This window comes from Myotis davidii, unplaced genomic scaffold (genome assembly GCF_000327345.1).
Source record: "Myotis davidii unplaced genomic scaffold, ASM32734v1 scaffold1134, whole genome shotgun sequence".
NCBI lineage: Eukaryota > Metazoa > Chordata > Mammalia > Chiroptera > Vespertilionidae > Myotis > Myotis davidii.
In genome coordinates this window covers 311,011-322,013 of record NW_006286229.1, presented here as the reverse complement: position 1 = coordinate 322,013, position 11,003 = coordinate 311,011, and the positions used below count along the sequence as shown (strand labels likewise).

Here is an 11,003-nt window from a genome sequence, read left to right as displayed (position 1 = left end):
TGGCCCGTGGGCCAGAAGCAGGAGGACGGCGGCCACGTCCTGGGCCTGCACTGCAGCCCACAGCTGGCGGCCCAGAGGCTCCTCCGGAGAACCCAGCGGCGCCAGGAACAGCAGCTGCTCGTACTTGGCGCGAATCCATGACTCACGCTCCTCCCTGCAAGACCAGGATCGACAGGAAGGGCTCTCGGGACCGCCCCCCACCCCGCGTGGACCCTCTCGGGAGCCCCCCGATCTGTTCCCTCGCACATACCGCGAGGAGTCCCGCGTGGGCTTGGCTCGGCCCCCCCTGTTGCTCTCCCACACGCGGTTGGCCATATCGTTGCCAATTGCCGTCAGCACCAGGGTCAGCTCCCGAGGCCAGTCGTCCAAGTCCAGCGAGCGGACGCGGGACAGGTGCGTGCCCAGGTTCCGGTGAATGCCGGAGCACTCGATGCAGATGAGCGCGCCCAGGTTTAAGCTGGCCCACGTGGGGTCTGGGGACGGAGTGAGAAATTGGCTCCCCGCAGAGCCAACACCGGCACCCACCCTGAAATCGCCAACTCCCGCGAACCGCACTCCCTCCCAGGCCCCTCCACTGCCCCCTTGCGCTCACTGGGAGCCCCGCAGTCCACGCAGATACAGTTCCCCTTGGCGTTCCGGATCGCCTGGATAGCCACGGCTTCGCTTTGGCTGTCTGTGCGCAGCTGCAGAAAGGGCTGGGGTTATTACTGACTCTCCCGGGGACTCCTTCTCCAGACACTCACCTCTGCTTTCCCCCCAAACCTTTCACCCCCATTACCTTGACCTTGCTGCTCTCACAGCATTGCAGACTGGCTAGGATTTGACTCTCAATTGCCTGGACCCAGGCATCCCGCTCCTCAAAACTGGCGGCCTCAAAGTGCCACGTCTGACCAGTGCTGGACACGATCAAGAACTCGAAGTTTTCCTCTGGGTGGGGGGATGGGATGGGGTCATGAGGGAGAGAGTTCAAACAGGAGCTGCCTTCCCCAAACCTTCCTCCCTGATGTCCATCCCAAGCCCCTGGGAGTGGGCAGAGGGCTGGGGAAGCAGAGGTGGGGGAGAGCAGGAAGCCCGAGCACATGCAGGGGAAGGCAGGGGCACCCCCACCCCTCTGCACCCCAGCTGAGCGCCCCTCCCAGCTCCCCACTTGTTACCTGCTTTATAAATATTTCTTAAACTACCAAAGGATTTTAGTTTCCACATTTTGCGCTTGGCTGGTTTCCCGAAGCGAAGGATATAGAGATAGAATAGAGAGCAGAACAGAGAAAAAGACCAAGAAAGAGAAAAAGAGGTAGATGGAGAGAAGGAGAGAGAGTGCCAGAGTGCCAGAGACAAAGCAGGACAGACAGATGGGGAGAGAAAGCAGAACTAAAGTCAGTGGCCCCGGAGCAGAGTAGAGCGGAAGCCAAGAGCCATGAGAGCAGGCAGATCTGGAGGCTGGGTCTGAGCACCCAGCAGAGAGCAGGGGCGGTGGGGACCGGTTATCATGGTCAGTGAGGAGCCGGGTCTCTGGGAGGGGAAGGGATGGTCAGGAACTGAGTAAACACGGGGAAAGGGTACAGAAGGTGGGTCACAGGCCTGGGGTGAGGGGGTCTGGGGTTGGGAAGTGTTGAGGATTTGGGGGCTTCACTGGGGTCAAGAGTTGTCAGGAGAGCTTGGTGATCATAGGAAGTTACTGAGAACAGGGGCTGAATGGTCAGGAGCTGAGGCGTTAAAGGGGGACGTTGAGATCAGGGGCTGAGTCCCTGGGGGTCATGGGACCCTGGGTGCAGGAGCTGAGGTGGTAAACAGAGTTGAGGGCAGGAAGGGGAAGTAGAGGGTCATCAGGAGAGAAGTCATTGGGCACAGGGTGCTGGGACTGCTGGGGTAAAAGGCATTGACTGGGCAACAAGAGGAAGGACAAGGGCTGAGGGGTGTCCATTCATTTTTTCACTAAATTATGTGCAAAGTGGTAATGATAGTCAAGCGCTCAGCTCAGACACTTTTCCTCCTCCCGCAGGAACTAGGCCAGGGGTCTAGAGTTGGGGGTGAGGGTCCAGAGTGGGAGTGCAACTGCCCACCAACGCCTCACCTTCAGCCTGCCCAGAGGAGCCTTCAGTCTTGGACGGCGTTGTCAATTTTTTCCTCCTCTGCTTCTTCACCATGGGAGAAGGAGGAGGTTCCCGACTCAGGGGGCTCAGGTCTCCAGATGGGGTACAGTCTTAGGAAGGGGGACACAGCTGCCTCAGTTGCCCCTCCACAGGTTTCCTGATTTCATCATAGCCTGTCTCCTCCCCTGAACTAGCTTTGGAGTTTTAGGATTCCCTCCTTTCAACTGTCCCTCTCCAGGACGTCCCCCTGGATTATTCCTGAGGAGGTGGGCAGATGAGTGGTTTAGAGTCAGACCTGTACTCAGATCCTGGCTCTGCCACTTACTGGCCTTGAGACCTTGAGCCAAGTCACTTAATCTTCTGAGCCTCAGTTTCTTCATCCCTAAAATGGGGATAATCATCTTGACCTGAAGGTTGTTGTAAGGATTACTTGTTACAATGTTACTTGCTATTTTAAATAAATCAAGAAGCCGAAACCGGTTTGGCTCAGTGGATAGAGCGTCGGCCTGCGGACTGAAAGGTCCCAGGTTCTATTCCGGTCAAGGGCATGTACCTGGGTTGCGGGCACATCCCCGGTGAGGGATGTGCAGGAGGCGGCTGATCGATGTTTCTCTCTCATCAAATCAATAAAAATATATTTTAAAAAAATAAATCAAGAAAAATATAGATAGATAGATAGATAGATTTCTAAAGATTCAAACACTGAATGCTGACTATGTGCTAGACAATGTTTTCATTTTTTTTTTTAAGCTTTAAAGCAACTCTTTCAGATAGAAACTGTTCTCTCTATTTTATAGATGAGGAAACTGAGTCATGGAGAGATCAAGTAACTTGCCCCACTGGCAAGCCAGGATTCAAGTTCACGCATTTTAGCTCTAGAACCCGCTTGTCTTAAACATCATGATAAACACGATAACAGTGAGCTTGGTGCCTGCACCCAGTAGATGCTTAATGTATGCACTCATGCATTGGATTCCAGTCTCCAAGCTTCCACCCCAAGTTCATTTCCCACCCACACCCCATCTGGATCTGGAAGATAGTGGATGGAAGATGGGTCCTCACTGACCAGTGCTGAGGGCTCGGGCCAAATTCCGGTCTGGCTTCAGCAAGTGTTTGGATGTCTGGTCTGATGGTGGCTGCAGGGAACTGGGGCTGGGGCTTGAGCTTGGCGTGGAAGTAGTGGCTTCTGTTGGAAAGAGAAGAATATAAAACCTCAGTGCGCCACTCAGTCTCTGGGCCCATGCCCTCGTGGTACGTCTTTATCACCCACCTTCTCACTTATCCAGTCCCTACTTCCCTACTACCCCTCCTTTTCCCCTAGCCCTGGCCCCTCTCCTGCCCTCTGTCATGAGCCCCACTCACCAGGGCCTTCACCCATCTGGACAGTGCTCATGTCCTTGACGAGCCCATTGATGCTGGCTGAAGGGCCAAAAGCAGAGATGGCCCGTGGGGGCCGCTTGCCAGGGACTTTGACTGTTGTTCGTAGCAAGTCCATCTCCTTGCCGTGGGTACTATGGATGTAGTCCTGGAGGGGCACAGGGGTTGAGAATATAGGGAAGGTTGGGTTCCTTGGCGGTGCTGGGAAACAACCAATAGTAGGGAATAGAGAAGGACTCAAGAGGGGGGCTGGCCAGCATGGCTCCGTGGTTGAGTATCGACCTATGAACCAGGAAGTCACGGTTCAATTCCCAGTAAGGGCACATGCCCGGGTTTTGGGCTCGATCCCCAGTGTGGGGTGTGCAGGAGGCAGCCAATCAATGATTCTCTCTCATCATTGATGTTTCTATCTCTCTCCCTTCCTCTCTGAAATCAATAAAAATGTATATAAAAAGGGGGAGCTCTTAGAGCTCAATGGGCTGGGATGAGCTTCTAGGGGATAAGCCAAACAGTATTGGCTCAGCATTGTCTCCTCCAGAAAGCATTCCCTGAAGGGCAGGCCAGGTGGAGGCCCTTTCTCCATGCTCTCCCACTAGGCTGAAAGTCCCTGGGGAGATATAGTTACCTTTTCATCCCCAGCCTGGGCACCTGGGAGGTACCTAACCTTCAACATGCTTGCTAAACTTAAGAGAACCAGACGAGCTTCCCAGAAATACTAGTGTTTGTCAGAGGCAGACTCGTAGAGCTGGAAGGGCGTCCAAGGCCAGCACGGTGGCGGCCAGCCTCTGCCACTCACGTTAATGCTGGGGTGGTAAAGCAGGAAGCCGTTACTGGACAGGGTCACGTATTTCTTCTTCCATTCTTTGTTCAAGGAGTTGCCACTTCGCTTTAGTAGAAAGCTCTGCAGTGTGGAGAGAGACATGTGGGTGAGCCCAGTTAGGATCAGCTACCTCCAGCCTGCCCTCAGCCCTGGACCACCCACCTGTTTAATGGGAATGGCTCGCCCACTCCCTGTTGTCTCTCCCCGACTGTCCAAGCTCCGCTTTTCAGAGTCACTGCCCCGGCGATTCTGGAATGGTTATTGGCATCAGTTAGAGCAGCGGTTCTCGACCTGTGGGTCGCGACCCTTTGGGGGTCGAACGACCCTTTCACAGGGGTTGCCTAAATATATCCTGCATATCAGATATTTACATTACGATTCATAACAGTAGCAAAATTACAGTTATGAAGTAGCAACAAAAATAATTTCATGGTTGGGGGTCACCACAACATGAGGAACTGTATTAAAGGGTCGTGGCATTAGGAAGGTTGAGAACCACTGAGTTAGAGGATGGATGGAGGGATACACTGATGGAAAGACAGGAAAGACAAATGAATAAGGGCCCAAAAGAGGGGTCTAGGGACCAGGGAAGATGGGCAGGTAACGGGGGACAGGGGATGGGGGTCAGCATATCCAATACCGCAAAAAGGCTGGTCCTGCGCTTGGCTGCCCGGTGCAGGGACCCTGGGGTGCTCAATCCAGCCACTGCCACTGCCTCAGCTCGGAGCTCGCGGTGACCGACATTGGGTGAGGACGGGAGGGAAGAAGAGTAGTCGCTAGTGTGGCCCCCGTTACTAGCCTGGAGAAGTCAAAATAGCTGAGATGCTCCCATCCCACCAAGCTACAGTTACATCTAGTTATGAGGAACCCGGGAAATTCCGCGATCTCATCACCATTTACTTGTATTAGCACTAATAAGAACACTCCTCACTGGCACAGTCACAGTGCTTTAGTTTTACAAAGTCGACCTCACACGTTTTTGCCATATAATTTTCCTGACAACCTGGGGAGGTTTAGGTGACTTGCTCAAGGACATTGCAAACGATGTCTGAAACTGTGTGGTTTTCCAGTCCAATGCACTTTCTACAAATGGTGTCACTGCCATTTCCACCTGCCCTCCCCCCTCCAGCCTCCTGGGGCGCTCTGAACCTGTCCTTGGATCGCCAGCCACTCAGATTCTTACCAGCCCCTCTGAGGACCTGGAACCCCCAACTCACCTGCCCAGCCACGGGAGTGGAAGCAGCTGAGTGGCTGGGGGAGCTGGGCAGGGATTTGCAGGCAGCCAGAAGCTGTTGCTGTTTGCGTAAGGTCACCACCTTCTGGGCCACTGGAGGCGGGAGGGGAAGGGGGTGTGAGTAGGGCAGATCCCCAAAAACACCCGCTGGTGCCCAGCTCTGAGAAATCCCCAAGAGATAATGTAGGCCCCAAGTTCCTTATCAGTGTGGCCTTCGTGCCACATGCAACCCTGCGCGCTCCTCCAGTCCAGAAAGACCTGTGGCTATTATTACGCAAGACCTCTCTGACCTCCCTGGTCCCCCTGCCTCCCGCATAGGCGAACGACCTACCATCACCCACAGAGCGAGGCCCGGATGCGCAGCCTCGAAGACTATCCCAGGCCTCTAGCCCCATTCCCCACATTTGCTGGGATGACCACACTCACCCTCCTGGAAAACCCGGTCCACATTGAGCCCATAGGTCGCACAAGTCTCGTAGTAGCTGCAGCGTTTCATATCTGCGCACAGAGCTCTGGCACGAGCATCACCCACAACCCGAGGGGAAGAAGCACTGATCCTGTCTGAGGGCGCAGGAAAGGAGCGGTATCAAAGCCCCCTCCCCACTTTTCCTGCTTTCCTTTCCCTTGGGCTCCAGTCCCAGGCTGGACCCACTAGGGACAGGGTCTGAAAGAACCTCTCCTGTGGCCGTGGAATGGAGTCCACAGCCTTTTGTAAGGTCTGGACCCAACTCAAATGCCCAGCTGCGTTATGAGTCGGCGGAGTGCCCTCTGTATGTGTCTTCAGAAAACACTGCAGGGTCGGTGGAGCTTCCTGACAAGGTCTGCAATGGTTGGGACTCACAAGTGACAATCACCCTGTCCTGAGAGTCCAATGAACCCTGAACTGAAAGGGAGAATGCCTGGCACGTGAACTAGGAGAAGGCTGGAGAGCCGTGCGTAACAGGTGGCCTGCTCCCTCTGCCACGGGAAGGCTGGAGGCAACAGGTGGAAGCAGGCACCTGCTGGACAGGCATCCAGACAGCCCTGCGGCCTCACGCAGGTGGTGGTGGAAGGAGCTTTTCTCGGCCCTGGTGGAGAGTCTGAGCACCTCTGAATCACTTCTCTAAAACCTTTGCTGCCCTCTGTGTTTTCGCCATCATTTCATTTGTGCTTTATCTTTGCTTTGAATAGGTTCCTTTGAAAGGTGTCAGCCTGACCCAGCTGTAGCCAGGGAGAGTGGAAAAGGCTTTCTATCAGCACTAGGGACTGAGCTTTTGTTTCCCATGGTGATGGCATCAGGAAATGAGAGCATAAGAACAGAAGGCAGGCGACATCTCAAAGGATGGAGACTGCTACTACAGCTGTCCCTTCCTCCCTCCCGGGAGAGCCTCTCTGCTCGGGTCCTGGGAAGTTTGTGTTGGCTTAATGGCTCCCTGATCTGGAGACCAGGCTCCTTCCAGAGGTAACTAGAATCCACGTGGCCATTTCTATACCTTACCAAGTTCTCTCATGTGATGGGCAATAGCCCAGTAGCCATCAGTAGTACCTTTCCAGCCCCTCTTTACCTTGCGTCCCCACCAATGCCAGCGCCAGACCTCCTCGTCCCTCCCCCCGAAGGGAGCTCAGCTGCCCGTGGAGACGGCTCACGGCCTGGAAACTGTTCTCATCCTCCAAGCTGAAGACCAAGATCACAGCATCTGCCCAGCCTGAGAACTTGCGGGGGGTGAGGGGACAAAGAGAGGGTCAAACAAGTCCATTTCTTTCGATGCTATTCCCAGTTAGACCTGGGAAACCAGAGCCCACTCCCTTGGCCAGTGCTAACCCCAGCAAGCCTGCCTACCCCATACCTCACCCCTCACCTTGGCATCAGGTGCCCCAGCTTCCTCTCGGATCAACACCAGATGAGTCTGTCCATCCACCAACATCTCTTTCTTGTGCTGCTCACCTGTGCAGAAAGGTTGGAAGTGGTAGGTCAGAGGTCACAGGTCACCAGACCACCCCATTATCCCTCTACTTTAGCTGTCATTGCCTCATCCTTCCCTCTGGTCTCCATTCCCACCTAGTCACTGATCACACTGCCTAGTCATTAATCCTGGATCCTTGACCCCAATCCTTAGTTTACTATGACTTCTAAGAACTCACTCTCTGTCTTCTCCAGCACCTGGTATGAACCAGTCAGGAATCGATGGATGAGCGATGACTTCCCACTCCTGGCATCGCCCAGTACACCCTGCAGACAAGTTTGTAGAGCAGAGATTATGGAAGTTGAGAGGCAGCAGTATGCTTGAGTCTGGAGAACTTGAAGAGATTGGCAGTGTTAAATCATCCAAGGAGGGTCCCACAGGGCCAAGATGACAATCAGGAACGTGTCTGGGAAGATCAGGCCAGGAGTGTGGCAAGAAATAATCCCAAAAAGCTGAATAATGTCAGCAACTCAGTACCATTTGTGTGTGTATGTGTGTGTGTGTTGTGCTGTTTAGAAAACATACTAGATGTGTGTATAGAGGGGAGGGAGCATGTCATAGCCCTCGGCCAGTGATGGCGAACCTATGACACGCGTGCCAGAGGTGACACGCGAACTCATTTTTTTGGTTGATTTTTCTTTGTTAAATGGCATTTAAATATATAAAATAAATATCAAAAATATAAGTCTTTGTTTTACTATGGTTGCAAATATCAAAAAATTTCTATATGTGACACGGCACCAGAGTTAAGTTAGGGTTTTTCAAAATGCTGACACGCCGAGCTCAAAAGGTTCGCCATCACTGCCCTAGGCACTGGTTGAAAAGTTTTACCCAATTCTAGGCAATAGAATATGAAGGACTATAGGAGAGATGCCAGAAGTGAGGAGAAGCCTGAAAGACAACCATGGATACATAGGGAAAAGGAGACTAAAGAAAAAGTTGTGAATATAAGCATAACCAATGGACATAAGACACTGGGGGGTAGGGGAGGCCAGGGGATTGTCAAGGGCGGCGGGGGGGGGAGACATATGTAATAATCTTTGTAATACTTTAAGCAATAAGACAATAAAAAAATTATGAACAACAACAACAAAACAAAAAAAAAAAGAAAAGAAAAAGTTGTGAGGATGTGTCAAGCCTCAGGAAGGTGCCACGAAGGTAGAATCTCAGGAGAACTAAAAAACCGATTCCCTTTTCTCACAGAGAGAGGGGAAGGAAGAGATGAAGGAGAGAGAGTTGAGAGCACAGTGAACAGGACGTCAGCCTCCCTGCAGACAAGGGGACCAGGTTACCTACCAGGCGCAGTTCAGGAATGGAGCGGCTCAAAGTCCATTCCTGGCTATTGACCACAGCCTCTGCAATGGGAAAGGAGCCATTAAGAGGGGATGCTCCAGGCTCAGGAGGACTTCCAACCCTCAGCCACCCCTCCTCCTTTTGCAGCTTTTCTTAACCCTCAGAACCCTGCCTGGGCTGGGGAGCTGCTTGGAAAGGCTAGGGTTGAGAGTGGTCCCCAGTCCTCCCATCCTAGCCAGCTCTCCGCACAGCTGTTGCTGCCGCTCAGTGGTTGCTTAGCAACGGAGTCAGCAAGACGAAAATACTTCACTTGGCATCTCCCTTAAAACACATCCCCAAACTGTAAGTCCCTGCCCCAGACCTTGAGACCAGGGCTCTGACAGTGGTGGGTCTTTTCCTCTGGAAGAATTTGGGGGTCTCCTACCCAAAGGCCTGTCTGATTCCCGGGCTGACCCTGGGAGGCGGGGCTGGGACATAGAAGGGAGTGGATCTTCCTCAGTCTCCATGTCACAGGAGGGAAACTGAGGTGAGGGATAAGCCTTCCCTTGTTCAAGGTCAATGGCTGAAGGCCCTGGCCCCTCCCCATAGCCGGAGGAATGGTGCTTGGATTTCCTGTGCCCCCTTCTCCCATAACCGTCCCCACCAGCATGCTCCGAAAGAAATATGGGCAAGGGCTCCACTCCCTGGCGGAGAGAAGCCATAGGCCTGGAGGAGTGGGAGGAGGCAGGATGCTCCTTCCGCCCGCCGGGTCCAGCCCCCATGCCTGACACTGGCCGGACGTTCCCGGGGTGCCGCAGCTGCGGCGGGAACTCTGGGATCCGGAGCCATCTGCTCCCACCCGCTCCAGAGCCAAACCCCGGGAGCCGCCCCCGCTCACGGACCTGCCTCCCCTCCAGGAGTGTGAGCTAAACCATGAGTCCCTCGCCTCTCTTCCAGGAGAAAAAAGATAAGAAATAAAGACACCCCCTCCCCGGAATGAAACACCACCTTCTCCGTACCCCCTCCCAAGTCTCCAGGGGGTAAGAATTGCCTTTGCAGCAGTCCCCCCCCCCCTTCTTGAGTCACTCCTGGTCAGTTCCCTAGGGGTTTCCATTAGGCTCTGGGGCCTGGGTGGGCAGTGGGGGGAGTGAGGCTTCCTTCTGCCCCCTCTCACTTCCCGTTCAAGCATCCCGCACCATCCAGGCCCTAGCACTCCCTGGCTCCCCAATCCACCTGCATGGAAAGAAACCGAGTCCCTTCCTGCTGCCTCGCCAGCCTGCTCTCAGCCCAGGGGCTGACCTGGCCCTGGCCAGGAGCTGCCTGCAAGGATATTCTCACGCGACCTGCCCCCAGTGCTCGGGGGAAACTGAGCTCCCTAATCCCCTTCCCCTTCCATGTCCCTCTGGGCCAGGCAGAGTCCTGTTTCCAGGCTCCCAGACTCCAGCTGCGGCTGGAAGTGGGGTCTGGAGCTGGAGCAATTTCCAGCAGTCACTCTGACCAAGGGTATTCTTTTCCCAGAAAGCTCCGAGGCTTTCCGAATCCCCCTGAAATCAAGTCACTTCTCCTGTCCCACCACGTCGCTACTCGCCCCATCAGGACCTCTTGGTCCTTACCCCAGTCCTTGGCAGGGAGGGCAGCCCGGCTGCTCTGCCCACCAGGAGAGAAGCTCCCCCAGGTCAGCCCTGCACAGGCTCCCCAACCCAAGCTGAGCCTCCCAGGCGCCCTCCCCTCCCGGTTCTCAGACTGGTCCTACTCACTAGGGGAGGTGCGGAGCTCGGTGCCCAGCAGCTCCCGGGACCCGCTGCCAGATGACAGGCCTGGGGGCCCAGCGGGGGGGCCGGAGCCAGGAGGCCCCCCTGTGCTCTTGGTGAAGATGCCGCTGATAAACTTGAGCATCTTGCGATCCCGAGTGGACGCTCGGCCCCCCTCCCGGCCCCGCTTCAGCCCCGGAGCTGGGGGCTCCAGGGCGTTTGGCGGTGCAGGCCCCGTTGGCATCGCGGAGGCGACGGTGAGAGCAGCGCCTGGAGCCGAGGTGGCCGGGATGGATAGTGGAGGAGGAGAGCCGGCAGGTGGTCCGGGGTGCAAGTCACTGTTGTCCAAGGTCTTACTCTTGCCTTTCCGGGGGGACAGCTTCCCTCGGGCTCCGGGCCCCGCTCCGACCCCACCGGAGGTCGTGGCCGCCGTGCCTCCCGCCCCTGCGGCGGCCGCGGCGGAAGCTCCCGTCCCGGCGCTGCTCTTTGACCCCTTGACCCTGGGCTTGCCCTCGC

General features: G+C 55.1%; 1 protein-coding gene across 1 annotated transcript in view; it reads right to left on the bottom strand.

Moving 5' to 3' along the window:
- Positions 1–11,003, bottom strand: part of AGAP2 (ArfGAP with GTPase domain, ankyrin repeat and PH domain 2) — a 16,773-nt gene that overhangs the window by 1,498 nt on the left and 4,272 nt on the right. The window contains exons 3-20 of the mRNA XM_015559765.1: positions 10,494–10,998; positions 8,761–8,819; positions 7,643–7,730; positions 7,360–7,445; positions 7,066–7,213; positions 5,948–6,082; positions 5,505–5,614; positions 4,928–5,086; positions 4,450–4,536; positions 4,264–4,368; positions 3,453–3,615; positions 3,157–3,276; positions 2,072–2,200; positions 1,155–1,214; positions 779–927; positions 593–683; positions 251–473; positions 5–154 (exon numbers count right to left, since the gene is read on the bottom strand). Of these exons, the coding sequence (XP_015415251.1) occupies positions 5–154; positions 251–473; positions 593–683; positions 779–927; positions 1,155–1,214; positions 2,072–2,200; positions 3,157–3,276; positions 3,453–3,615; positions 4,264–4,368; positions 4,450–4,536; positions 4,928–5,086; positions 5,505–5,614; positions 5,948–6,082; positions 7,066–7,213; positions 7,360–7,445; positions 7,643–7,730; positions 8,761–8,819; positions 10,494–10,998 (2,567 nt within the window). The remainder of the gene's footprint in view (positions 1–4; positions 155–250; positions 474–592; positions 684–778; positions 928–1,154; positions 1,215–2,071; positions 2,201–3,156; positions 3,277–3,452; positions 3,616–4,263; positions 4,369–4,449; positions 4,537–4,927; positions 5,087–5,504; positions 5,615–5,947; positions 6,083–7,065; positions 7,214–7,359; positions 7,446–7,642; positions 7,731–8,760; positions 8,820–10,493; positions 10,999–11,003) is intronic.